A 27,912-nucleotide genomic window follows, 5' to 3' on the forward strand; every position below is an offset into this window, starting at 1 on the left:
GTTTGGTTTGGTTTGGTTTGGTTTGGCTAACAGTGTGTGTGTGTGTGTGTGTGTATTATTTTTTTGAGATAGGTTTACTATGTAACCCTGCTGGCTTATAACTTGATATATTTACACTTGCTGTGTATACCATGCTGAGCTCAAATTCACAGAAATATCTACCACAGGTGTATCTATAGTTAAATGTGTCTATAGATATCTATAATTTGTATAGATAGATATAGGTATAATCTTTTTTTAAATTGGGACAGAATCTACATAGCCCTGGTTGGCCTCAACTTGCAGCAACCCTCCTGCTTCTGTCTCCCAAGAGCCAGCTGCTGAACAATCAGATAAATATGTTGTCTCAGTCAGACACAGCTCCAGTGGCTATGCTTAGGGTCTACTATAAAAGATGATGCGTTCCTAAACTCCCTGGCTCTCATACAAACCTGTTGTGTCCAGCCTTCACCTGAGTCCAGCTCTGCATAATCCCTTGAGGCTGAAGGGACTCGGATCAATCAATGATATGAAAGTGAGTGCCAGTTGCTTTTGGTGCTTCAAATCCTTGTCTTTGCAGACCTAGGTCTATGAAACACAGCTTGAAGTGTAGCCCTCGATCATCATACAGGAACTTGGAAGTTGGAAGGCTTTTCACTATCCCCAAAATGGCTAAGCGTGGCTTAACCCAAACTATACATGCAACACGATCCAGGCTAACCATCTGCTTTCTCCTGGAAGCCTGGATATATGGAATGTGCCAGGCAAAGGACACCTGTGGCGTGAGCTGCCAGTCCAAGTTCCTCTTGGGTGGTGACCCCCACATAGGCTGCCACACATTGTGCTGGAAAAATGAAGCACGGTCTTGGCTCTTGAAATCTGGTTCCTGGTTCCACAACATTTAATCCCCGGAGTCTTCTCCCTTCCACAGAAATGAATCAGTGCTTGGAAGTGGTGGCACACACCTGTAATCCCACCACTTGGGAGGCAGAGGCAGGAGGATCTCTATGAGTTCAAGTCCTGGTCTACAGAGAAAGCTCCTTGACAGCTAAGGCTACATGGAGAAACTCTGTCTCAAAAACACAAAACAAAAAGAAATGAAGCATATCTCTGAGTATAACTGTACTGTAAGTCCCCCTACTGACACCACAGGGTTACTTGGGCCTCACCCACACAGCCTCTTCTGCCAGAACCCCTGTTCTTTTTTTTCTGCGTCCATAGAAACGACAGAAGGAATCCTTAGATGCATCACATTACCACACAGGGCCAGTGGTAAGAGTTATTGGAGTGTGAGTATGTGTCAGTGTCAGTGAGTGTGTGTAACAGTGGGTGTGTGTGAAAGAAAGAATAGAAGTGGGTGTGGGAGTGTATATGCATATGAGTATTTGTATGAGTGAGTTTGTGTGGGTGTATGAGTGGTGTGTCACTTTGAGTGTGTGTAGCATGTGTGTGAATAGGTTATTCACACTGTCAGGGGCAGGCACCTGATTTAAGGTAATATAAACAAAAAGAAGTCCCTCATCTGGACATAAATCAAGGAGGGCATAATCCAAGGAAGCCACTTTGCCACTGTAGGAGTTGACTCACTGATTTTATTGTGAACACACGAGATTATGAAGTGTAAAAACCTGTTTCTTGTTTGGTGTGGTTCAACCCTGACACACACCTTTCATCCAAGAACTTTCTGTTTATTGTAAACAGGTGATTAGGGTGTGTCTCAGCCCTAACACACACCTTAGATCCTAGAGTTTTCTGTACTTAATAAAGTTTAATAAAGTTAACCCTGGGTCAAGAGGCAGAGCAAGAAACAGCTCATAGGGATTAAGTAGAAAGGAGGGACTTAGAGAGGGGGTATTTAAGACAGCATGGAGGAGAAGAAAAGGGGGCTTTTGGCTTTCTCTTCCTGGGCTGTCTGTCCCATGAGCTAACAAGCTTTTGGTTTTTTCTTCTGGGACATGAGCTGAGTAGGAAGGTCAGCTGGCTGCTTTCTCTGCCTCTCTGAGCTCCTGAGTCTTTATTGGTAAAATTAAATGATTGGGGATTTTCTTCATTTAAAACCACTCACAGAGTGCGGGACCTGAAAACTGTACCTTGACAACATTGGAGGCCCTGAAGTTGGCCAGCTATGTGGCCAGCTGGCTTCAGGTTATCTCAAGAGCCCAGCATTTTCCTGCATAGCTCAGAGAGAGCAGTCACAACTTCCTTCTCACAGCAGGATCCTGCTGTTCCGAATATGACATCCCCCTCCACACACACAGCCCCCTGGGCTGGATCCAGGCCTCACAAGGGATCATGTTTTAGGGTCTTGAGAGAGGAGCCTGCTAGAGGCAATGGTGGTTTGTTTGTATGAGACCGAATCCCCATCGACTCTCTTTCCCACCCATTCTAATTGCTGCCCTGTTCACTCCCCTCTGTTACTACTGTTTTGTGCTCTTGAGAGAGGATCTCACATAGCCCAGGCTGGATTTGAACTTCTGATCTTCCTGCCTACTTACCAAGTGTTTGAATTACAGATGTGTACCACTATACCTGGCTTTATACTCAACGTGATTTAAAAATATTTATGTATATGTGTGTGCTGCATATGTACAGATGCCCTCAGAGGCTAGAGGACGTTGGATCTTCTGGAGCTGTGGTTGCAAGTAGTTGTGAGCTGCACAATAAAGGTGCTAAGATCTGAACTGAGGTTCTCTGGAAGAGAAGAGCATACTCTCTGGCCCCTACATTCAATATATATTTTTTTTACATTCAATATTTTTAAAAAAGGGTTTATTTTTGTTCTGTGTGTATGAGGGTTTTCATTTATAAATATGGATGTATGTATGTTTGTATGCACACACATATGCACACTTGCTGTCTAAGGAGGCCAGAAGAGGCAAGATCCCTTGAACTGGAGTTACAAATGGTTGTGAGCCACAATATGGATGCTGGGAACCAAACCAGGGTCTTCCATGAGAGTAGCAAGTGCTCTCAACCACTGAGCTATCTCTCCAGTCCCCAGAGTGAAGATTTCAAAAGTGCTCACCACATGCAGATAAGATAGACTTGGACTTGGCACCTCTGCAGGAGACACAGCCTGGGGGTGCTTCGTTAGTCTGTGCAGTTATCATGGCCTCATGGGAGACAGGGACCCTTCCATGGCATGGAAAGATAAGCATGCTAACAGGAGCTGCACTAAGTGAATGATAAGGTTAGGTAACCATAGGAAAGGGTGGGTTGAAAAGCTGAGCTGCAGGGGGAGAAAAAGGAAGTGGTTTGCATGAGGGCACTTGGTAACACTTCCATATTTGTGACCATTTTGTGGGTGTCATCTGCATGCCACGTCTTCCTGCCCCACTCCGGGAACACACAAATGACAGTTTTGCTTTCCAGTCCAGACGGACACATACAGACCTGCACACATCTCTACAGACGTGTTCAGCGCGGAGATGTTTTAAGCAGATGCTTCACTTTGGTGCCAGCACTCAGGGGGTGCAGCTCGAAGACTCTTCCAAAGAAAGGACTGCTGCTGGCGTGCTTACATGTTTTAATTTTTTGAATTTCACCTTAGGTTTTTGTGTGAGTGGTTGTGCAAAGGCAGTCATCAGGAGTTAGTTTTCCTTCTACCACTGGGTAGAAGGTCCCCAAGATAATCAAGATTGGTATTAGGTGCTTTTAACACCTGAGCCATCTCTCAGGACCTTGCGAACGTGTTTAAATCCGTGATTATAGATAAATATAGATTTGAGACTAGTGACATACAAACCCAATCAAACCGAGCAGTGAAACTGATTGATACAGGATTTGTAATGTACAAAATAAGTTAGTGGGGGACCCAACAGAAGACAGAACAATCACCCTTGGGGTGAGGTAACATAGGCAAAGTAAGTTTTGTGGTGGGGAGAACTAGGGGCCAATCTTGGTGACAGAGTACCACATGCTTAGTATTCGTGAAACCCTGGATTCAGTTTCCAGCAACATGCACAGGTTCACACACATATATGCACAAACATTCATTTACAATTTGTATACATCTCACAGTATTAATGCAAAACAAGTGATAAAGGCAAACTCGTTACTTTTTGGGGGGCTTTAAAAAAAAACAGGTTCTCACTACAGATCCTTCCTTGGCATGGAACTCACTGTGGGCTAGTCTGGCCCTCGTTGAGGCCTGTTTGCTTCTACTTCTCCAGGGCTGAACTTAAAGGCTTGCAACACCAACCCCTGCAGTTTTCTAGTGAATGCAACAGAAAGTAATCCTTTCTCCTTCTCCTTCTCCATTCCCCCCAACTTTCTTTTCCCACTAGCAGCAGGCACACTGCACACATTTCTTTGCCCCTTGGTCTGTCCTCCCAGTCTGTGAGGGCAGAGCCTCTGATACGCAGCTGTGGCCTAATAATTAAGTGTAGACTGTAAACCACACACACATTTGGCTGACACGACGCGTGGCTCCTACGATGCTGCTTCCACTGTTGGCGCCGCACACCTGGCACGGCGAGGTCAACATCTCAAGGTCTTGACTTGTCCCCTGTCCCTCTCTCTTGACCTCTTTGTGGTCAGCCAGTGCCCTTCAGAGCTCAGCCACTTACTAAAACCAGCCCTGAGCCCTGTGGCTTTTCCCCAGGACAGAGTGGCACCAGCTGTGGGTATGAAGCTAGCCAGGAGTTGACCTCTGTGGGAGCATTGGAAAGGCTTCATTCCAGTGTGTCTCTGAATTTCCGAGAGTGGTGCTCTAGTTTCTCCACCTCTGTCTGGAGGCAGCACAGGGCGCTCTGGCTAGGGTACTTGATCACCGCATTCTTGGTGGCCAGCGCCAGGTCCTTGAGCAGCCCGCACAGGTGACTGCTGCCACGCAGGATCTCATTGCGTTCATCCTTCTCCTGGGTCTCATTGCACAGCGTGTCCACCAGCTTCTGCCCGACTGTGATGACCAGCTTGCTCTGAGTAATGAAGACCTCAGGGGGCTGGCTGTTGCTGAGGCTGCTGGCCAAGACACCGATGGCTCTGAAGAGTGCTCCGAAATAGAGCCTGCAGTGCTCGGACAGGTGGATCTTCCTCTCCGGGTTCTGCCGACTGGGAGGTAGAGAGGCAAGAGACGTAGAACTCTAGGGAAGAGGAAGGAGGGGAAAAAAAAATAAGGACTAGAATCGTCAGTTCTTTGCTCTCCTGTTTTGGCTCAATTTGCAAGAACCTTTATGAGAAAAAACAGATTTATTTGTTAAGGAAATTCATAGCTGGCTGTAACATTAGTCTAACAAATGAATTTCTTTCTTTCTTTCTTTCTTTCTTTCTTTCTTTCTTTCTTTCTTTCTTTCTTTCTTTCTTAAGACATGGTTTCTCTGTGTCGTCCTGGCTGTCCTGGAACTCACTCTGTAGATCAGGCTGGCCTTGAACTCAGAACTCAGAGATTCACCTGCCTCTGCCTCTCTGAGTGCTGGGATTAAAGGCGTGCAGCCACCACCACCCATGTGCAATGGTATGTATTCTTGGGATATAGACTGTAATGCATTTGTTCATATAATTTTACTCCACCAGCTCTGTAAACCATAAGAAACACATTCTAAAGGACACAGCGATTATAATAAACTTGCAACTTTCAAACGTTCATGGGGGTGAGGAGTTGGGTGTTATCCCCACTCTCTGGAGGCGGGAGGAAGAGTGCCAGTTCAAGGAGGGCCTGATCTTTGCCGTGAGCCCTGTTCTCCAGGCAGTGTCTGTGGGTATGTCTCACTGGTTCTATCCTCTACCTGGGTCAGGAATGGAGTTGGAGGTGGAGGAAGCTGTCTGTCATTGTCTCTTAATGAGAGACTACTGTGGGCTGTGGGCAGGGGTCCTGGGAAGCCAATGGTGCATCCCACACATGGAGCCAATGAGAAAGCCCTATTAGTGTGAAGCAAATGTGGGCCCTGGACCAGCCCCATCAGCATCACCTGGGGGCTTGGGCTGCGGATGTTTAGTCTCTGTCCAGACCCAAGAGATCAGAATGGTAGGAAGTCAAGGCATTCCTCATATGGGACAAAACTGTGGCATTCGGCAGGAAAGAGCTGAAGCTAAGTACTAAGGGCTGAGGAGAGCTGAGCTCTAAGAAACTTGGGAACCTGCCCTCATCTGGCTTGTTCAAGGCAAAGGGCACCTCTCTCTTGCTCTCTCCTGTGCCCCAGTTGTTGGCGTGGCTTACTGCAACTCGACAGTTCCTGGAACCTTCTTCTCCTTTGCATCTCTCAACATCGACTGGGCTCTTGCTTGGGTTTTAAATAGGCTCACTGTATGTGTGTGTGTGTGTGTGTGTGTGTTTGGGTTATGTGGTGCATGTATGCAGGTGCATAGGTATTGCTTGCGTACATACATTCAGAGACTAAAACATGGTGTCAGGTGTCTTCTCCAATCTGTCCCCATCTTGTCGCCTTGACTTGCGGTCTCTCCTAGAACTGGAAGGTTCCCATCTTGGCTAGGCTGATTGGTTAGTGAACCCCCAGAAGCTGACTGTCTCTATCCACCCTCTGATGCTGGTGTTTCAGTCACATGGCAGCTCGCCATGCCTGGCTCTTTCACATGGGTGCTGGGGATTCGAACTCAGGTCTGCATGCTTGCATAGCAAGCCACTCTTACCCACCGAGCCACCTCCCTAGCCCTGGACTCATTCTGTGTGCATTATTTAATTTAGAGGAAACATTTCAGGTCGGCAAAAGGAAATTTTCTTCCTGCCACAAATAGAGGGCAGCCAATAAAAACACACAATGATAACATCTTTGGGTTAAAAGATTTTGATCAAGTGTCAAAGATACCATGAAGATACTAAACCTCGAACCAAAATGCATTATTGTGTGCATCATCAGATGCATGAAAGGGTTGCCAAGCTGGGTTGTAGCTCAATGGCAGTCTTTGCCTGACTTGCACAGAACCTTAGATTCAATTCCAAAATGCAGAGAAAGGAGAGAGGGAGAGAGAAAATTATCACAGGATGCATGACAGTGTCGTTTAATGTCATGTGGATGTCACCCATGATAACCCTAAAGAGCACCTGAAAATGTTTTACCCTGATACTTAGGGGTTCATGCTTGACTCCAAGTGTCCAGGGTTCCTTCCCCTGCCTAAGAAAGCAAAAGGCACGTGGATGTCATAAATGTGGAGTAGACTGTAACACTGAGTTTCTGTAGCCCAGGAGAGCTGTCCAGGGAAGGATCACACTTGTTAGAGCACTGGGGAGCAAGAGGGCTTACCGTGTCACCAAAATCTTGGTTTTCGTTTGACCTTCCTTTCAGGATGGGCCGTCCTTTCTCTTGCAGGTGAGGTGACTTCTGAAAAATAAAATTGAATCTTCATAGTACTCATTTGAATAGCTTTCAGTTTAAGTTCACTTTTGTTGTTGTTGTTGTTTCTCTGTTATGGTTGGTGGTTTTTGAGCCCCACCACCACCACCACCACACCCTCAAGACCTTGCTGTGTAGCCTAGATTGGCCTGGAATTTCCCCACCCCCTTCCTCAGCTTCTGGAATGCTGGGATCAAAGGCATGCACCCTCAAGCCAGTTAAAGTTTACTTTGTTTCTTTGGTTGTTTGGTTGATTTTTCAGACAAGGTTTCCCTGTGTAAGGGCTCTGGCTGTCCTGGAACTTGCTCTGTAGACCAGGATGGCCTCGAACTCACAGAGATTCACCTGCCTCAAACAAGTGTTGGGATTAAAGGTGTGCACCACTACCACCACCCGGCTTTAAAGTTTACTTTTAAATATGAGCTTTTGCTCATTATTCTGCCTACTGATGCATGCCTTGGCTTTGGTAGCAAAGGTCTGAGCGTTGCCTGTCAATGTAGCCTGATAAAATGGAAATACAAAAACAAACAAACAAACAAACAAAAAACCCAACCAAAAAAAAAAAAAAAAAACAGTCAACTTTCTAGAATGTGTCAGCAGGCACTTCCGGAAGAACCTGGGAAGTGCCGCCTCTCTGCTTGTAACAGTCGCTTGCTGGGCCTCTGCAATCTGGGAATCCCTGAACTCAAGTGTCTCCTTGTGGGGTACAAAGGTACTCAGCCGGAGAAGAGCTTCCTGGGGTTCCTTGAGCTGCTGGCTGGTCAACCAAGCAGCGAGAATAGGTGTTCTCCCCCTCTGACTCTGAGAAACACACCTACAGTAACTCAACCTACAAATGTGAAGAAATCTAGCGGTTAACAGCTCAGGGCTCTGATTTCAGCATCTTGGAAGATTCTGTGCTGACTACTTTTATATCAACTTGACACAAGCTAGAGTCATTGGAGAGGAGGGAACCTCAACTGAGAAAAAGTAAGATTGGACTTTAGAGCTGGCCGTGGTGGCTCATACCTGTAATCTCAGCACTCAGGGAGGCAGAGGCAGAGGCAGGCAGATCTCTGGGAGTTCGAAGCCAGCCTGGTCTACAAATTGAGTCCAGAGAAGGCTACACAGAGAAACCCTGTCTCAAAAACCCAAGGGAGAAAAAAGAAGATTGGACTTTAGGCAATCCTGTATGGTGTTTTTATTAGTTAGTGGTTGATGTGGGAGGGCCCAAGGGGAGGATGTTCCCACCCCCTCCAATGGTCCTTTGTTCTATAAGAAAGCAGGCTGAGCTAGCCATGTGAAACAAACCAGTAAGCAGCACCCCTCCCTGGCCTCTGCACCAGCCCCTGACTCCAGGTTCCTGCCCTGCCTGAGTTCCTGTCCTGATTTCCTTAAGTGATGTGGAAACGTAAGCCAAATAAACCCTTTCATCCACAACTTGCTTTTGGTAGTGGTTGTTTCATCACAGCCACCGTCACCCTAACCAGGATGGAGGGATAAGGTGTCAGGGACCCAAACCCAAAGCCCTTCTGGGCAACTTAGGAAGACACTATCTCAAAATAAAGAGTGAAAAGAGACTGGTACCAGTCATGGTGGCACACACTTTTATACCCAGCACTCAGGAGGGAGGCAGAGACAGAGACAGATGGATCTCTGTGATCCCAGGCCAGCCTGGTCTACATAGTGAGTTCCAGGCCAGGGCTACATAGTGAGACCCTGTCTCAAAAACAAAACAACAACAACAATAAAATAAGATAGGAAAGACAGAGCCAGACATCACACACCTACACACACATACTCAGTATCTGCACACACATACTCAGAGAGGGCCTGGGAGATAGTTCAATCAGTGAAGTGTTTTGCAAGTACAAGGACCTGGCTCAGTGGGTTGGGGAAGGTTAGGTGTGGTAGCACAAGCCTGTCACTCCAGTGCTGGGAGGCACAGAAAGGCAGATCCCTAGGCCCTGCCATCCAGCCAGCCTAGCCTACTTGGCCACTTCCAGGCCAGTGAGAAACACTGATGAGTCACACCCCGGATGTCCTCTGGCTTCCATACACATGTGCACATTTCTACACACACATTCCCAGCATTCCCCCTCAGTGAGGACCATTTCAGGTAACAAACGAAGCCCCCTGGTTTACTGCTTGTCACCCTGAGCTCACCCGTCCACAGACATTCACTCTGCTCTTCTTTGCCAGGGCAAGGGAGTGTTCAGTTGCCAGTTTGTTGAAGGGACTGCTCTTTTGGCAGGTCTCAGTCTCTTTTTGGGGACGCTGGGTGCATTTTTCACACTTGGACTCCACCTCTCCTCTCTCACAGTTCTGTTTGAAAAGGAGCTTCCCATTGGCAATGACAATGGACGTAAATCTCTTGACGTCTTCTGGAACAAGCCGTGCCACCATGACAAACCTCTCCAGGTCGTCCAGGCTGTTGTGGACTTTGTCTGTCACGAGAACTTCAAGGGACCAGTTGCAGCGGTCCAGACTTCCCTTGGCATCCAGGAGAGTCTGGTAGGAGCCGGAGATTGTCTGGAGCTGATCTCTAATTCTAGCCTGAAGGTGGCTATCCGTGAGATTGCAGGCCATCCCACCAACACCTTGGGCAAAATCCAGAAACTCTCTTAAGGATTCTTCGACATGGTCAGCAGCCCTTCGGATTGTCTTGATGTTGGTCTCCAAGGAGTCTCGGAATCTCCAAGTGCTGCTTACAAAGAGCAGCAGGCCCGCTGTTGAGCTGTCTACTTTGTGCTGCAGGGCCATTGCTGTCTCTCTGGCAAAGTCCCTGTCCATCCACAGCTCTTTCACTGAGTCCTCTGAGGAGGAGCTCGGGGAGGAGTCTGTGGATATGGAGGAGCATGAAGACACCACACTAGCTCTGCTGTCTGAACTAGCCACAGATAGCCGGTCTGAATCGGGAAACAGAGAATTCATCTGTCTGGAGATCCAGGAATTCTCTGGAGCCTCTTTGCCTCTCTCCAGCTCCTTTCCAGCCCGAGACACATTCTGCATGGCTTTAGGGGTATCATGGGACACACTCTGCATGGATTTAGGGGTGTCATAAATATTAGGCTTTGTGTTCTGTTGCTCCACTCTGGGAATGAGAAACCTGGGTGGGACCTTGTAGCTGCTCCCTGCATCGGAAGGAAGGGTGTCCCTGGGTGTTGGGAAGGCATAGGAAGGCTCTTCTGGAAGGCTGCCTTTCTTCTGCACAGTGTCCCCCGTCTGTGGGGGGAGAGTCACAGCTCCAGTGTGGACAACAGGGGAGCCTGGAATGGCACTGGACCCCGATTCTTTGGTGAAGCTAGCCAGAGGTACATTTTTGATATCCGCCTTCCCCAGCAACACTGGAGCTTCGTGAATCCATTCTGGTTTCTGAGTGCTGGGTAAGGGGTTGTAGCCATAGCCTTGTCTGAAGGCAATTGTTGGTGCCAACATAACACCCTGTCCCTGAGAAAGAACCACACAAAGTTGCCCCAGGTCAGTGCAACCAAAAGAGAATTTGAAAGGCTCTTTACATCTGAGCACCACTCTCTTGCTCAGGTTCCTTCAGTGGCTCCCCACTGCTCTTGTCACTCAAGGTCTCTCAGTTCTGGCTTCAACTTTTTTTTTTTTGAGCCTCCTCTCTCTGCACTTCCTCAGCAACCCATCTTCGTCTGTATGTGGTGGCCCTTTGAACAAGAATAGCCCCCTAGGCTCACATGTTCAAATGCCTGGTTCCCAGGTGGCCAAACTGTCTGAGACGATTAGATGTGACCTTATTAGGTCACAAGAGAAATCTTTCTCCCACCATCCCCTGTGTTCACTCTTTCTGGCCCCTGCTTATGGTTTAAGCTCTCAGCTCTTCCTGCTACCATGCCTTCAGCATGCGTTTATGGACTCGAACCCTTTGGAACCATAACCCCTTTATTTTATGATGCCTTGGTCATGATGTTTTGTCACAGCAAAAGGAACTAACAGAGCATCCACTTTCCCAAGTTGCTTTTCTTCTCCTCAGTTTAGAAAACCCACCCATAGCCCCATGTTGCCCCAATTTGTCCCTAGGCTTTCTAATGGGCCTTTAACCTTTTCCTTCACATCTACCAAACTTCTGCACATCACTCATGATATGCTGAAAGGCATCAACATTGGACAATCCCCCTAAGCTCATAACCTTGGACAGGAGCATGCCTGTGGGACACACGTGGTAGAACACAATGACAAATGCTCATGGGGAGCCTCAAATGATGTCCTTCTATGTAAAGGTGAAAGCAAGATTTGATACATGTCTATGTGATCTCCCACAAGAAGTCATTCTGTAGCACCTCTGTGTGCTATACAAATTATCTCACAGAATATTCCAGAACATCTGTAGTAAGCGTGGAGGCATGGAGAAGTTAAATGACTCACCCAAACCCACACATAGCTGGGTGTGCATGCAGGCATGAGTGTGTTTGTGCATGTGTGAGCAGAGGCCAGATGTGCATTGGGACTCTTCCTCCCCTATCACTCTTCGCCATGTTTTTTGAGTCAGTGTCTCTCACTGAGACTAAAAACTCACCAGACTACCTGGTCCACCAGCTCTAGCAATCCTCCCATCTCCATCTCCACTGCTCTGGAACTGTTGGCCTGTGCCCACAACTTAAAAATAAATATTATTTGCATGTATATACGTTTTGGGTTTTTTTGCCTACATGTATGTGTACCGTGTGTGTGTGCTACTCATGGAGGTTAAAAGAGAGCATCAGCTCCCCTGGGACTGGAGTTACAGATGGTTGTGAATGTTGGAAACTTGGGGCCCCAGGAAGAGTAGCAATGCTCTTAGCCAACTCTCCAGCTCCACTTAAAAAAAAAAAAAAAAAAAAAAAAAAAAAAGATGTGAGCATCTTTATATCTTCATTCACCATGGGCTCTCACTGAGATGTACTGCACCACACCACAGTTTCCAAGGCAACCAGCCAACCAATCATGGGCTCTGAAACAGTAAGCCAGAGTAAGCCTTCCCTTCTCCATAGGTTGTTTAACTCACGTATTTCATCACAGCAGCAGAAAGGTGACAATCCACCTAGCTAACAAAGTTTCCCAGAGGATTATCAGTTGCCTGGCTCCCCATCTCCGCTCTGTTGATACTCACACTTGCCTGGCTGGTGGAGGAGTGGAGTACTGCCTTCTGGGAGCTGGTAGGTATGTCATAGAGCTGCCGCTTCTCTGGCTTTTAGGGAAAGAAAACAAGGAAGGGCAACTTTGATTTCTCTTTTCAAAGGGTTTTCCACATAAAGTCCATAAGTTCAGTGTTTTCTCTAATGAAAGACACAAATCCCCGAACACTCTGGTGCTCATAGTCAAGTTCGTGTGTGTGTGTGTGTGTGTGCACTTGTTATGTTATTATAGATGTGTTCAACCACCAACTTTAACTCCCCTTTTTAAACTAAAATTAACTCTATCTCTGTCTTTCTCTATCTGTTTCTCTCTCTCTCTCTCTCTCTCTCTCTCTCTCTCTCTCTCTCTGTGTGTGTGTGTGTGTGTGTAAGCATGGGCATATATGTACCATGTGTGGAACTGGGACCACAACCTTCCGCCTTGATTGAGTCAGGGTCTCTTGTTCACTGCTATGTTGACCTGGTTCCCTGGCCCTGCTGGGAATTCTTTTGTCTCTACCTCCCATCTCGCCTTAGAAACACTGTGCTGAGAAACTCAACATTGTGTCTGGCTTTGTGTGGGTTCTAGGGATCTTAACTCGTGTCTTCCTGCACTTGTAACGCACTCGCTTTATCTATGGTACCACTTCTCCAACCCTAAGGTTTCTAATTACCGTATAATAACCAGACACAATAATGAGTTTCATTATGATGGTGGAGTGGATGCTTTAAAAGGCACTTTTGTAGCTGAAGGTATGGGGTTGGGTGGGAGGGGTACAAGCATAGACATGTCCCAGAAGTCAATACTGGCAGCTCATCTTAAGGGAGTCAGCCGTAAGAATGAAGGAAGCTGCCAAGGCCAATGAGATGGGGAACCCAGAGGCTGGGTCCCAAGCTTCAGGTGGGGAACGGTTGCAGAGTGAGGCTCACCTTCAGGGTTGAGAACACTGGCCTCTGGACAGGCACATCATATACCTGGGAAGGAAGAGTCGGCAACGAGGCCCTTGTGGGTCTGGGAAGCACAATAAGGGTCTAGGAGAGAAAAAGAATGGAGTCAAGATAGCCATGACGGTGATCAAAGTCACCTTCCAGGCACCAAAGACAGCCATTGAGTGTTTATCTTCACTATCCGGTGGGTCCGTCCTGAGGCCATCACAAGCTGAGAACGGCTGTGAATGCAGCCCAACACACCACCCTGTATTTATGTAAAATATTATAAGGGCTTCTTTTTTTTTTTTTTTGCAAGCTTTAAAAATTTGATTACACAGTTTTTAAGCATAAACGTTATAAATGACAATGTCGTGTCAAAATGTCAAAAGTTGGAGGTACCTGCTAGAGTCTGGGAAAGGGTGGGATGCTGATGGGTAGGGCCCACAGTGATAGACGTGTCTTCCTTCCTGCCATAGTGCCTGCATCAGATTCACCTGGGCTGTGGGTTAGAACACGGATGCCTGGTGTGCATGCCTGGTGAAATGAGTGCAGAGGGAGCCCTGGGAGCTTGTCTCATGACTGGAGGCACTCTACCAGTTCCTGCCCTGGACTGTTTTGTTTTAATAGGCTAAGGGATACTGGGTGCCAGGACAAAGGGAAAAGTCAGTAGGACTTGTCCAACCAAGGCCACAGGCTGAGGAGTAAGGTAAGAGAGGAGATGGGGTGGGGGGTACAATCAAGGCTGAGGAGAAGCTTCTGAGGATCAGGCGAGGGTTCCTTTATTTATCACTGTCCCTAGGTCCCAGCCTTGGGATGATTTGGTGAATGAAGGCACACAGTTCAGGACAGTGTTCCACACAAACACTCTCCTGGCCGTCCCTCTGCTGCTGGATAAAGCTGCTATGAAGCCACACAACATTTGTCTCTCCGTGTACACACTGCAGCTGTCCAGGGTCAAACCAACCCCTTTCTCTGTATGGCAACTGCTTTCTAATTCATGAGGGACTTGGTTCCCAGGAGCAGGACTTTCTTAAGTACTGTCCTAAAAAGGAAACACCTACTCTTACCTGGAAACCCAAGTCACCAACACGGAGGAGCAGACTTCTCACAAGCCTGGAAATAGGGTCTAGCCCTACATTTCACCTGTCTCTGCTTTGTGGTGTCAAGGAATAGACCTCGCAGCTTGAGCTTGTGCTGACTCCTTGGGATACACAACACAGGTCTGTGGTGGTTCACCTAAATCCACCTTTCCCTCATGTTATACAAGTCTGCAACTGCCTGTGAGATGCCTCCAGCACCCTGGGTTCAGCAATCTTCCAAACTCTGACTTCAGAGATGGCTCGGTCAGTAAGGTACTTGCCTTGCAAACACGAAGTCCCGAGTTCAATCCCCAGAACCTATGCAAAAATAGCTGGGCGTGCTGGGAAATGGTGGCAGACACCTTTAAATCCAGCACTTGGGAGGCAGAGGCAGGTGGATCTCTGTGAGTTCTAGGCCAGCCTGGTCTACAGAGAGAGTTCATGAAATAACTCGGGCTACATAGAGAAACCCTGTCTCAAACAAACAAACATTGGTGGGCATGGTTGCCCCCACTTGTAACCCTAGCACTGAGGAGGTGGGGATCCTTGGCCATCCAGCTTAGCACGCTGGGCAAGTTCCAAGCAAGGGAGAGACCTTGTCTCAAAAAACAAAAACAAAAACAAAACAGCAAACTGGGCAAGTTCCAAGCAAGGGAGAGACCTTGTCTCAAAAAACAAAAACAAAAACAAAACAAAACAAAACAAAAACCCAACAAGGTAGGGCTGGTGAGATGGCTCACTCATTGGGTAAAGGCACTCACCATCAAGCTTGGTGATTTGAGCTCAATCCCCAGGACTCAGATAGTGGAAGGAGAACACGGACTCTATTGGATTGAACTCTGACCTCCACATGTGTGCTCTGGCAAGCATGTGCCCCAAATAAGCCTAGGGGAGGGTTTTTGTTTGCTTGTCTGTTTGTTCTTGAGACAGGCTCTCATTCTAGCCCACCCCTGGCCTGAACTTGCTGTGAAGACCAGGCTGAATGCTCTCTGATCCACCTGCATCTACCTCCTCAGTGCTGGGTGAATGGCACGTTCCTGCTTAAATGTCTCCTTAAGATGGCAAATCAAAACAAGGCGGACAACTTGAGGATGACCTCTGACCTCTCCTTGAATAGGCACACATTCTCATCTCCACATACACATGTGTGTATACAGCAGTACACACAAATGCACACACATACAAACACACATGTATGTACATATCAGAAAAACCAAACTCTGGCTTTGTCCCTGGTGGTCCTAGGATGATTGGCCCCAGGACCAAACTCATCAAAGGTTTGATTGCATTTTGAATTAAATCTCCACCCAGTTTTCCCCTGCCCCTCCCTCTGTAGATCTTTTCCAAGCTCTTTCTTGCCCAGCCCCCTCAGGACTTCAGGCCCATTTTATGCAAATAGATAATTTTGTGGGTTACATGTGACTGTGGGAGCACCTACAGTTCACCCAGGGACTTTCCTGTGTGTGCCACTTCAAAAATGCCCTGTTTCTTGGGAAAACGTTAAGTTCCAGATAGCAATCACTTAAGGAACAGTCCTGAGAGCTGTGGTTTCCAAAGCCTTACAGAGGCAGAAGGAAGTAATTCCAAGTGAGTATCAGCAAGAAATCCATCCCTTTACACTTGAAATACCAGACTGTCCCTTCTCAGAAAGGAAATATGTTCTGTGTGTGGTTTTGCATGTGTTTTAAGTCGGGTTTTCATGTTAAATGAGGGAAGTTGGAATAGAAAGTAAAACAAAAGGTCAGAAGAGTGGTTTTCCTGGGGAAGAAGCTACAGGAGGAAAGCATGGGCCTCAGGGAGCTGCGTTGGTTTTGTCTTTCTGGCTTTTGTTTTGTTTTGTTCCTGCAGCTGAGCTATGCCGCCAGGGCCTGAAGGTGGCAAACGGACCAAAATTTAACAGAGAGGACAGCTCCAGGGCCAGATGGCTCACTGGGCAAAGGTGCTTGCTGCCAAGGTTGATGACCTGAGTTCAATTCCTAGGACTCACTGGGTGAAACAAGAGGACCAACTTCCACAAGTTGTCCTCTGACCTCCATAAACATAAACTGTAATTAAAAAAAAAAAAAAACAAACCTCTCCTAGATAACTGAAGATATAGGCTTAAAAAAAATGTAGAAGAGTAGCTTCAGCCAGGGTCACGTAAAGAAGGCCACACAGAGAGCTGAGCCGCTTAGAATAAAAGTCTGTCTTTCAAGTAAGTCAGACAGATGGACACAGACTGCCCTGGGTTCACATTGGGCTCACCAGGATGCCCAGTTTGGCCTCCTGGGAATCATTATCAATAGGATGTGGGGAGCTATTCTAATCCAAAGGCCCCCAGAGGCCTTTCCTGGATAGACACACCTGATTCTGACACATACATGGAACTCTCAGGACAATGTGAGAAAAACAGACAGTTCCAGCCATCTTGGTTTTTAAGGCTGGGCCAACCTGAATCTTGGGAGACTGGAGCCTATGGGGCTGGAGTGATGGCTCAGTGGTTAAGAGCACGATCTGCTCTTCCAAAGGACCTGGGTTCAATTCCCAGCACCTACATGGCAGCTCACAACTGTCTGTAAAGCCAATTCCAAGGGATCCATCACTTTCCCACTAATGCATATAAAATAAAATTATATATAAAAAGGAACCCATGAATTGACTTGCTTCAGCTGTGGCTTGAACCTGCAAACTGCAGCGGGAACAGTGCAAAGGGGCTGGGTTTGGACTTGGTTTGGACTTGCCTAATTCTGCCTACACCTGCTCCTGACTGGAACACATTCTCTGGGCCGCCTCAAGCTCAGGGATAAGTGGTGAATGCCTGATCAGGGGAGACATCCATGCTGCCTTCATGAGAGCCAGCACGTTCACAGCCAATTGCTGACTGTCCTTCTGGCTCTTGCTTTTTGGGGTAGAGGAAATTACTTAGAATGTCCTAAGTGGTACAGCTAGGGGCTCTTTAGGTGTCACCAGTCTAATGCTCTCCTGACACACGAAGAAAGGGACAGAGGGGGCTGGAGAGTTTCTAATGTTGGTAGTTTCTAGTGCTAGTAGTTCCTAATGCTAATAGCTGCCTCTGAAGTCAAGGGGGCCAGGACACCAGCCCTTTAAATGAAAGAAGAAGAGAGAGGAGGAGGAAGAGGAGGAGGAGGAGGCAGTGGTAGAAGAAGAGAGAGAAAGAGGAGGAGGAAGAAGAAGAGAGAAAGGAGGAGGAGAAAGAGAAGAGAGAGAGAGAGGAGGAGGAGGCAGTGGTAGAAAAGGAGAGAGAAAGGAGGAGGAAGAAGAAGAGAGAAAGGAGGAGGAGGAAGAGGAGAGAGAGAGAGGAGGAGGAGGAGGCGGTGGTAGAAGGGGAGAGACAAAGAGGAGGAGGAAGAAGAAGAGAGAAAGGAGGAGGAGGAAGAGGAGAGAAAAGAGGAGGAAGAGAAGAGAGGAGAAGGAGAGGAAGAACAGGAGGAGGACACCAGAATATAATTAGGACAGACAAAGAGGGAACCTAAAGGAGAAAAGGCAGGGACATTCCCCACGTATTTTCTGTGGTCCCTGGAGAACCTACTCAGGGTCAGTTCCCCTTCAGTCACTGCGGTTTCTCTTGTTCACCACAGGTTTCCCCCCTCCACCGGAAGGATGCATTCTCTGACAGGCTTCAGCAAGGCAGGCCTCACTGCTCACACAGCACCTGTCCTCCTGATTTAAGCTGCAATGGCGAACTTCGTTTCCCTCACCTCCTGTCAGTGGACAGTGGAGCCTGTGTGTCACAAGGCAGCTTGGGCCGAATCACTCTGTCATTAAGCAGGGGAGCTTGGCCCTATGCTGGGCACTTGGGGAAGACCAGTGGGCCAGTGATGCCCAAGGACCGGTGGGCATCACGTCTGCCTTCCTCCTGATAGTAAAACAGACCTTTCATCCTTCCCATCCCTGTTAGTAGTTTTGGAAGAAAATTCAGATGAAAATGGGCTGGCATGACATCTTTTCCACATTTTAATTTCTCTGTAGTAAGTGCACACATGGGTGCCACAGTGCACTTGTGGAGGTTAGAGGACAGCTTGTGGAGCCTACCTTCTCCCATCATGATGTGAGCTCTGGGCATCAAACTCAGGTTGTCAGGCTTCCTTTGGTAGATAAGCCGTGTCACAGCCCCGCTTGACCTAGTCTTAAAGCCCCACTTGAGTCAGCCACTAAGACATCTGTTGGCTGCATGGCCATTTGAGTGGAATGCCAGATGTCAGATGTTACAAGATGTCTATGGTCATTGAACACTGAGGCCAGTGGGGTCTTGGTTTGTTTGTCTGTTTGTGAAACAGGACTTCATGTAGCAAAAGCTGGCCTTAAACTCACTATATAACGGAGGCTGGCCCTGAACTCCCTGTCTTCCTGCCTCCATCTTCTGAGTGCTCGGATTACGTGTCTGCTCCAGCAGGCCTGGTTTATGCAGTGACTGGGATGGAGCCCAGGGCTTCAAGCATGTTGGGTAAGCACTCCACCAACTGAGCTTCTGCTCCAGGCTGCTTGTACTGTACGTTTTAAAGCCCCAGGAAGGCCAGGGTTGTGGGGCAAATACCAAATCACTGTTCTCCTTTGTCCTTTCAATTCCTTGCCTTACTTGAGGCCCCAAAGTTGTGACTGCAGGTAGACGAAGCCCCTCCTTTTTTCTGCTTATAAAATAGACAGGTGTCACACGAGTTCCACGAGACATCCTTCAGCTTCCTGGTCTGTTTATTCCTGAAATATTTATCGAGGTCCTGCCTCATGCAAGATTCTGGGGTCATGGGGCAGAATAAAATAAGAGTCCCTGCTCGCTACCTTGTTTAATTTTCTCCTTACTCAATTCTACTTCCTGAGGAGAATTACCCTGTGTGGGTTCTAGTCTTCCAGCTCACACATTTACCTGCATACAAGAACACACACACACACACACACACACAAACACCGAGAGAGTTTTGATGTTTTTTTTTTTCCCCTAGTCTTTGGTTAAAAGATTCTGTCTTGCTTTTTAGGCCAACCACATAGAAACACCCCATTTCTTATCCCTGTGTAGTGGTTTGCCCTGAGATGACAGAAACAAAAGACGGTTTTCTGGGGTGGGTTTTGGATGTGTGGTAGGGATAGATCAGCAGATAAAGGCACTTGCCACCAACCTTGTTCCTGGGACCTGCATGTGGAAGGAAGAAGAGAACCAGCTCCTGAACCTGCCGTCTGATTTGCACATGTGTGCAGCGGCCCAGGCATGCTCTGCTCCCCAGTGAATAAGTAAAGGAGGGGGGGACAACACCTTTCAAAATGTCTGTAACCAACACTCTCCCACACAAACACTTGGGAGACTTGTGGGTTTTCCCTTGCGCCAACGTGGCGACTCCCCAGCCTCTCTGATCTCTATCTGTCCTCTTTATGTTTCTGCAGCAAGTCTACAGGTCAGTCGCCTGGGTGAAGGCCGATGCAGGTCTTGTGTGAATTAACCCATCATTTGTCTCTCTTGTCTCTAATGCTCTCCGTGATTTGGGCTCCTGTGAACAGCCAACACACTCCTGCACACCCCTCCATGGGGCTGGTCAGTCTTGGTGAGCAGGGCAGTCACAAGGCTGCTGGGAGTGTGACTGAAATGGGGCAAGGCCTTAGTCAGTAGGGCTCCGGGGTCCTGTTGTGTACATTTGGTCTGATAAATGGCAATGACTGGGGTGTCTTGAAGCCCCTGTGTATTCCCTTTACCCATGCTTTCATCTGGAGACACACTCACCTGTTTGGGGAAGCTCGGAGTCTTTTCACAGATGATCCTGGCACTGGAAGGTGAGTCAGGCAATTCATAGAGTTGGGCAGTAGCCGGCTGTGGCAGGCCCTCCACCCAACTCTTCATCGGCTCATACACAGGACCCGGGGGCTGGGGGCAGGACAAGTTGGGCACGGGGTAAGACCCCTCTGAGCTGGTGAGATCTGTGTCCAGGCCTCTCAGGAGCAGAGGACAGGGTCTGTCTTCAGGGATCTCTTTGAGGACTTGGAGGCGGTTGGCGGGAGCCAGGCCTTGTCTCCCATGAAGCAGACACTTCCACCAGCCCTCGCTTTCTGGCACATTTTGATCCACAATGGTCAGGATGTCCCCTCTGGAGAAAGCCAGCTCGTCGGAGCAATCAGGGTGGTTGTCATAAAGCGCCCTGGCCAACAGGGTCTGGAGGAGAGAATGTGCTGTTACAGCCGTTGCCCGTGGCTGCACCAGGCCACCAAGAAACTGCAGCACAAGCCCCTAAGCTTCCTTCATGCCCCTCCCTTGGAGGCTCTGGATCTGCCCTTTACCTGATTTATCCTTCCTATCCTCCAGGGTTCTGGTGATGCCATATCCTCTGGGAGGCAGTGCCTACACCTCCAAATGCAAAGTAAGTAGCCCTAATAAGCCCTTTTAAAAATCTGTGAAGGCTATGACCCTTGTAATTACGTGTGTTCCAGCTGCGTGATGACACACAGCTGTGTCAAAGCCCCATGTATACCACCTTTGGCTTGAAATTCTTAGCTGTGCGCCCTTGAGCACAATACTTACCCTGTCTGAACCTCAGTTTCCTTATGGATAAAATGAGAATAATAGTAATTCCTATGAATGGGTTTATTACTAGAATTAAATGGTTTTGCATGCATATGTATCTATACACATATATGGGATAAATAGATCTTTTTTTTTTTTTTTTTTTTTACTCCATTACTCTGTTCCCAGCATCAGCCTCAGGCCCAGGCATAGAGGAGAAGCTTGAGGGATGCTGGTTAGCTGGTGGCTCACACCTGCAGTTCCAGAACTTGGCAAGCCGAGGCAGGAGGATTGAGAGTTCAAGACCTGCCTGGCCAACCTAGTGAGCCCTGTCTCAAAAAACAGTAAACAGCTAGGGATGTAGCTCGGTGCAGAGTGCTTGCTCACCTGTGGTTGGCACACAGTGACAAAGATGGCCGCACTGTGGCAAGGTTTTGATCACTCTCCACCTGGGAAAGCCTGCCTAGGACTCTTTTTTTTTTTTTTTTTTAATGTCTGGGACATGCTTGTTTAACACTCTTTGCCAACAACACTTGAAATGCTTTACAAAAAATTTTCTCGTGTGTGTATGGGGATGTTGTTTGAAGTGCTTGAGGGTGATCAAAGAGGCAGCGGACAAGTGTAAGCCTCTAATATGGGTGCTAGAAACCAAACTCAGACGCTCTGGAAGAGCAGCAAGCTCTCTTCGTTGTCTCCGCAGCCCTTTGAAGCGCTCCCTACCTATTCTTGGAAATGCTCAGACTCTCTAAGCTGCCCTGTGAGTGGGTGGTTTCTCTTCATCTAGGGGAGTGGCTAACCTCCCTGCTTACCCTACCTCAAATTTCATTCTCCCAGACAGGTGATGAGCCTTGTGGAGTCATAGCACGCCTGCAGAGATTTCCCTTGTCCCCCACGGTAAACCACAAACCCAGGGACTTTCCAACATTAAGTTGTAAAGCAGAGAACTGGCTTAGTACTCCTGGACTCTGACTGCCTTCCTCATGCGTTAACACATCTTCCGTCAAGTTCGGCAAATGTTTACCAAATGCTGCTGCCATAGGCCACTGACCCCTGCGCTTGAGTTTTTAGAAACACCAATTTCGATTGTGTCACTCCCCTTAACTATCCTTCAGTCCCTAGGTATCCTTAAGGTCCAGAACCTTCCAAGCCCTTTGTGAATTTTCTATCTCCCCTACTTCCTCACCAGCCTTCCATGATCACTCTGAGGACTGAAGTCCTGTCCATATGCTCTTCCCTCTACCCCCGGACATTCAAGCAGCCTTTTACCTGGCTGGCAACTTATTTTATATCTGCTGAAATACCACACAGCCTTCTAAACTCTTCTTGAGTGCTACTTCTTGAAAAAAAAAATCACTGATGCCATTCTGCAAACCAAACTGGTTCTTCCAGCCCGTTTAGGATCTTCCCGTGTCCACGTTCATATGTAACAGAGGACAACAACCCTCCTCCCTCTCAGCTAATGTGTTCTCAGGGTCCACATTAGCTATCTGTTGGTTTCATGATGGACAGGGCAGAGCCACATGCTGTAGGGACTGATGAGTTTTTAGGAGGAAAAAAGCCAGAGCAGGGCACCTAGTTGTGTCTAAAGTGGGAGATGAGGGGCCTTTCTGTGATACCGTGCTGAAACTTTAAGCAATATTTAGAAAGAATGCTCACTCTCAGAGGGGACCAGAAGATGCAGGGACACCACTCTGGAATGTGACATCATGGTTTCACAGGGAGGCCTACAGGAACCAGCTGGGTTGATGTGCTAAATGGTAGGATTATAGACTCTCCTGGTGTGTTGTCCAAAGGTTCAGACTTAGTGAATCAACAAGATACTTTCTAGAGTTTCTGTTTGCTTTTTTAAACATTGCTTCTCTGCAGTCCAGGCTGACCTTAAACATCCCATCCTCCTGTCTCCATCCCCGAGTGCAGGGATAGTGTGTCTGAGCGAGCCACCGTACCTGGCAACTTACTTTATATCCGCTTGAGATTCACAATTTTACCTCACTGAAAGCTACTTATTAGTAATCCTATTACTCAGGGGGCTGAGGCAGAAGGATTACTGTTAGTTTGAAGCCACCTTGGGCTATATTGTAAGTTTCAGACATGGGCTATGAAGTAAGACCCTGTCTCAATGGAGGAAGAGAGAGAGAGAAAGAGAGAGGACAGAAAATTATAAGTTAACTATTTTGGGACAATAAAAAGCAAAAGCCAGCTTTCACATTCTTGTGAAATCTGTTTAGAGCGTTTTTGAAGGGAGGCCTGCCACAGTGAACCATGCAGCCGGGGAGCAGCTGTTGAAAGCAGCTGAGCCACACTGTCCAGACAGCAGTGGCTTCTTCCGGGTCTGGACACTCGGGGAGGCAGGGGTGTTTACAGAGAACAATGGGTCCTTAGGCTCGTCCAAGCAGGAACCCACAGCTGTGCTGGATCCCTAGCAGCTGCCTCCTTCCTGAGATATGGTTTCCTCCAAATGACTGTTTGCTGCCTGGCCACATCTTCAAAAGCAAAGTAATCTCTAACTCTGTCACAGCACGTGTCCCTTTATAAATAGTGCACAGTGCCTTTGAATACTTCGAGCAATCAATTATTATAATTAATTGCAGTGCTGGAGATGAAACCCAGAGCTTCAGGCGTGCTAGGTAAGCAACAAACATAACAAAAATCTCCTGCTAGGTCACCAAATTTTAATAACAGAGATAATGAAAGTTTGTTACACAAGAAGAATAAAACAGTGGGCAAGGTGGCCATGCCTGTAACCAATTCCAGCCTTGGGAGGGGGAAGCAGGCAAACTAGGAGGTTAAGGGAGTCCTGGCCTTGTCTCAAAAGGTCAAAATGAGCAGCCAGCAATAACAGTGCCAGAAGAGCAATGAAGCCCAGGTGGGAATTCTTGGAACAGGCTGAATTATGTGGAATGAGATGCTATTTTAGTTGGGTGCTCAGACATTTTATATCACAAACCCCCAAGGGCTGTCTTGTCTCCATTGTACAGGTCAAGAGATGGGGAGCAGGGAGATCTAATCACTGGCTTTATGGATCTCTTTCCATCTATTTTGACCCACTCCTCACAAATCCCTTCTTAGTCTGCAGGGGAAATAATATTACACACACACACACACACACACACACACACACACATACACCTAAGCCTGTCCAAAAACTCGAATTGCTCACAAGTGCACCTAGGATACCAGCTTAGCTCTGTGGGTGGCTCTGAGGCCCCCATGGTCAGCCCTCAGGCATACCGCTCCTGCCCTCATTGATGCTCTTCCAACAATACTGTTTCTTGAAAGCTTGGAACCTTTCCCTCACCGTTCCATACACCCAGAACACTCTTTCCCCACCAATTTGCATGACTGGTGTTCAACTGAAGGGTCACCTCTGCAAAGGCTGCCTCCCTAGATGCAGGGTTGATCCCACACAAAGGCCCTCGGGAAGAACCCAGTGGGGCAAGTCATGGCCAGTTGTCTTGCAGGGAGAGGAGACACCACAGCCGCCCCTGGTGTGATGGCAGCAGTAAGTCATCTCTGTACACCCAGGCTCCTGACACCATCATGCTCAGTTCTTTGGAAACAGCATATGGAAGCAGTCAACAGTCACAGCTACAGAACCTGACAGCTGTCCAGCGGTCACTGAGGGTGGCTCACAAGCTGTTCTTTAATAGCGTGTTAATTTGGAAACATTGGCAGGGACATTTAAATGACAGTGCAGGGCACACATTTATCTCTGCTTCTTACGGGCACACAGGCAGCTAGATTTCATGCACAAAAGGAGACGTGTTCTTACTTTAAAACATAGACATGTTTTGCTTTGTGTGCATGTATGTGCATGTGTGTGTGGTTGCATGTGCGCCAGAGCACGCATGTGGAGATCAGAGGACAATTTTCTCGAGTTAGTTCTTTCTACAGTGTGTTCTCCAGATAGAACTCAGGTCAAGAGGTTGGCAGCAGGTCCCCTTAACACCTTTTACCTATTGAGTCTTCTGACTAGCCCAAAGGTGTTTTTTTATTACATATATTTATTATAATATATAATAATATATATATGTACACAAATACCATGTCTGTTCCTTTCTTGCTAGATTGAGTTTTATGTTTTTTGGTTTTTTTTGTTTGTTTGTTTTGATTGCTTGTTTTAGATAATCCTTGGTTTATTCTTTACTCTCATTTTTGTTTTTATTTTATGTATATGGGTGTTTTTACCTACACATAGATCCGTGCACCGTGTGCATGCCTGGTACCCTAGGAAACCAGAGGAGGACATCATATCTTCCTGGAACTGGAGTTACAGACAGTTATGAGCCACTATGTGGGTTCTGGGAATTAAACGCTGGTCCTCCTGGAGAAGAGTCAGTGCTCTTAACCTCGAAGTCATCTCTAGAGGTCCCTACAGTTTTGAGACAGGATCTTATATGGCCCACACTGGTCTAGATTCCCTAAATAGCTGAACTTCTGATCCTCCTGTGTCTACCTCCTAAATTCTGGGGCTACAGATGTGTGTCACCATGCCTAGTGTGGGCGAACTGTATGGCCACCCAGACAACTGGTCACTTTTCAGTTCCTCTAACTCCCATGTTCACACATCCTCAAGCCCTCCCTGGAACCTCACACGTGTCTCTTCCTTTGCTGGCAGGCTTCTTCCCCACCCTTCGTCTGACCTCACCCTCAGATAGAAGTCTCCATGGCCACCTTTGCACACACTCAACTCCATGAAATAGTCAGAAAAACGAAAAGAGAGGAACAGGCATTTGGAAAGCAAAAGCAGGAGGAGCTTAGGGCCATGAAGACAAAGAACAGGGGTGACTTCATTGCAGGGGAGACCCTGTGCACCCACAAGAATCAGTGTGCAAACCCAATTCAGCTGGAGGAGGAGGCTGATCTGCACCACAGTTGGAGACATCTGTCGGTCCATCCATCTGTCCGTCCATCCATCCATCCATCCATCCATCCATCCATCCAGTTACCCATCAGAACATATACAAATATGAATGTACCCCTGCCAGGGGCTCTCTGAAGACACCATGGTAAGCATGACAGTTTCTTTGTAATGTACCTTCTTATGGATAAGGCTGGTTTGTATTCAGACTGCACAGAACTAAACGTCTCATCCACAGACATAGGCAAGAGGCTTCTTGAGCATGATGGAAAAGAAAATATGGGGAATTTTAAGAAGCCATGCCTTCTGTGGGGAAGTTGTGGTAGGACAGGGTTTAGGGAAAGTCTCCTGGGACGCTGGGTATGGGGGGGTGAGGACTTAGTCAGAGAGAGTGTTGAGAGGGCCTGTCAGTAGAGGAAGAGAAGTGTGGGAAGCCCCAGGCAAGGGTGTGAGGGTGGGTGAGTGGAGGAGTTAGAAGAAGTGGAGAACAAGCAGCTGGGTGGCCACACACAGTCACCAGGACTTTGATTTCTGCCGTGGCTACTATTTATATTCTGTGGTGAGGGGGAAAGTGAACTGTAAGAAGTTCGAGGCAAACAGGCTAATGATGCGTCCCCCCCTCCCAAAAAAATGGGTTGAGTCTGCTTTCCCATGGCTGCAGTGAAAAGCTGGGGCAGTGCTGGATCCACTGGCAGAGGGCCTCACAGAAGGCAGGGAAGATAACAACCAGGGGCAGGAGGCTGGTGCCGGAAGAGCTGACAGGCCCACACCATCCTACTTTCAGCAGAAGCCGGAGGAAACGGGGTAGTGTCCTGTCCTGGCTCTAAGCAGGACCAGCTGCAGCCACAGCTCCGTCCTGGCACCTTCATTTTCCCTGTGTCGGAGCCTGAACCTCTTCTGCAGGCTGGGTGGGCACAGTCCCTGCATGACGGAAGCCTGCCTGTCCACCTGCCGTGCTTTTGATTTTCATTTTTCCAGTTTATGGAAGATACAAAGCTGCAGAAAGTCAAGTGTCAGACCTGGGGAAGGGGGCCCTCGTTACGAGAGTTCTGAGGCACTTAACACCAGCGGAGCTTGGAGGACTCTGTGCCCGAGGCCACCTAGCAGAGACAGTGCATCGGGGTTCAGATCCTGTCACCCTGGAGGCTTTCACTGTCCCATCTCCACAGTCTGCCCCCTCGGCTTGAGTCTAACTTGCTAAATGAGTTCAAATCTACAACGAGCTGGTTTAAGAATGGCCATGGTCTGGGAGTGTGCCTCTCTGGTAGGAGCTGCCTGGCACCTGCAAGGCCCCGGGTTGCACCCCAGCACTGAAGCAACACTGAAACATGGAGAGGGCAGGTAGGGTCTAGGCAGGAAGTGGTTCTTTGAGGGCAGCAGCTGAGGGGCATGGATGAGGTGGGGACTGTGGCACGCACAGGCCGACTTTGAAGAGTCACTTTGCTTGTCAAAGGACCAAGCCAGAGAAAAGAAAAAAAAGTGAACTAGCAGACTGTTGAGATGGCTCAGCTGGTGACGCTGACCCGAGCTTGATCCCCAGAGCATACAAAAAAGTGGAAGGAGAGTACTGACTTCACAGAAGCCCTCTGACCTTCACACGCACATACAAACATTGTACACATCACACGTACATGCACACAGTAATAACAGCAAATAACAAGAAAAGCATCACTAAAGGGTCAAGGCAAGCAGTATGCTGCACAGCCAGCCCACAGCTGGTTTAAAGGCCTGCCCTGCTTCTCTTGGAAGGTGAAGGCCGTCAGCCACTGGCTGTGAGCTCCTTTGCCCAAGTCAGGATCCCACAAAGTCCCTAAGTGTCCTGCTATTTTAGACCCTTCTCTTCTTCCTTCCTTCCCTCTTTCCAAATCAGGGATCAGCCATCGTGATAGTGTCCACTCTTGCTTCCTGCTTGTTTTATCTTTCACAAACTTCCCTGTCTCCAGACTCCTCTGCTTCTAAAATAAAAGACTTTAAAGCTGGGGACAGAGAAGTCATGCGACGGCTTCCACTGAAACCAGGGGCACTGGAGGGATCTAACACATAGTGAGATCATAGCAGGAGACAGCAAAGGAGAGAGTGCCCCGGACAATGGCAATCCCCCCGGTGTGGAAGGGCCAAGGCAGCAGGATGACCACAGGCCTCTTTTGAGCTACAGTTTTGAAACATGATCGTTTCAGCCTTCTGTCTCACAGATTCC

General features: G+C 47.9%; 1 protein-coding gene across 4 annotated transcripts in view; it reads right to left on the reverse strand.

Annotated features, from left to right (window-relative positions):
- Positions 1–1,622: 1,622 nt before the first annotated feature.
- The window catches only part of Cass4 (Cas scaffold protein family member 4), a 37,080-nt gene continuing 10,790 nt past the window's right edge, over positions 1,623–27,912 (reverse strand). Inside the window, exons 2-7 of one of the 4 annotated variants that reach the window (XM_021650091.2) lie at positions 20,081–20,506; positions 13,295–13,396; positions 12,361–12,438; positions 9,414–10,697; positions 7,179–7,256; positions 1,625–5,063 (exon numbers count right to left, since the gene is read on the reverse strand). In XM_021650091.2, coding sequence (XP_021505766.1) covers positions 4,653–5,063; positions 7,179–7,256; positions 9,414–10,697; positions 12,361–12,438; positions 13,295–13,396; positions 20,081–20,506 — 2,379 coding nt within the window. In that variant the 3' untranslated portion in view covers positions 1,625–4,652. Of the gene's footprint in view, positions 5,064–7,178; positions 7,257–9,413; positions 10,698–12,360; positions 12,439–13,294; positions 13,397–20,080; positions 20,507–27,912 lie in introns of all 4 variants that reach the window. The other 3 variants (XM_021650095.2, XM_021650093.2, XM_021650092.2) reach the window with 3 other exon arrangements.

The sequence above is a fragment of the Meriones unguiculatus genome, chromosome 4, assembly GCF_030254825.1.
Source record: "Meriones unguiculatus strain TT.TT164.6M chromosome 4, Bangor_MerUng_6.1, whole genome shotgun sequence".
In the NCBI taxonomy this organism is placed as follows: Eukaryota; Metazoa; Chordata; class Mammalia; order Rodentia; family Muridae; genus Meriones; species Meriones unguiculatus.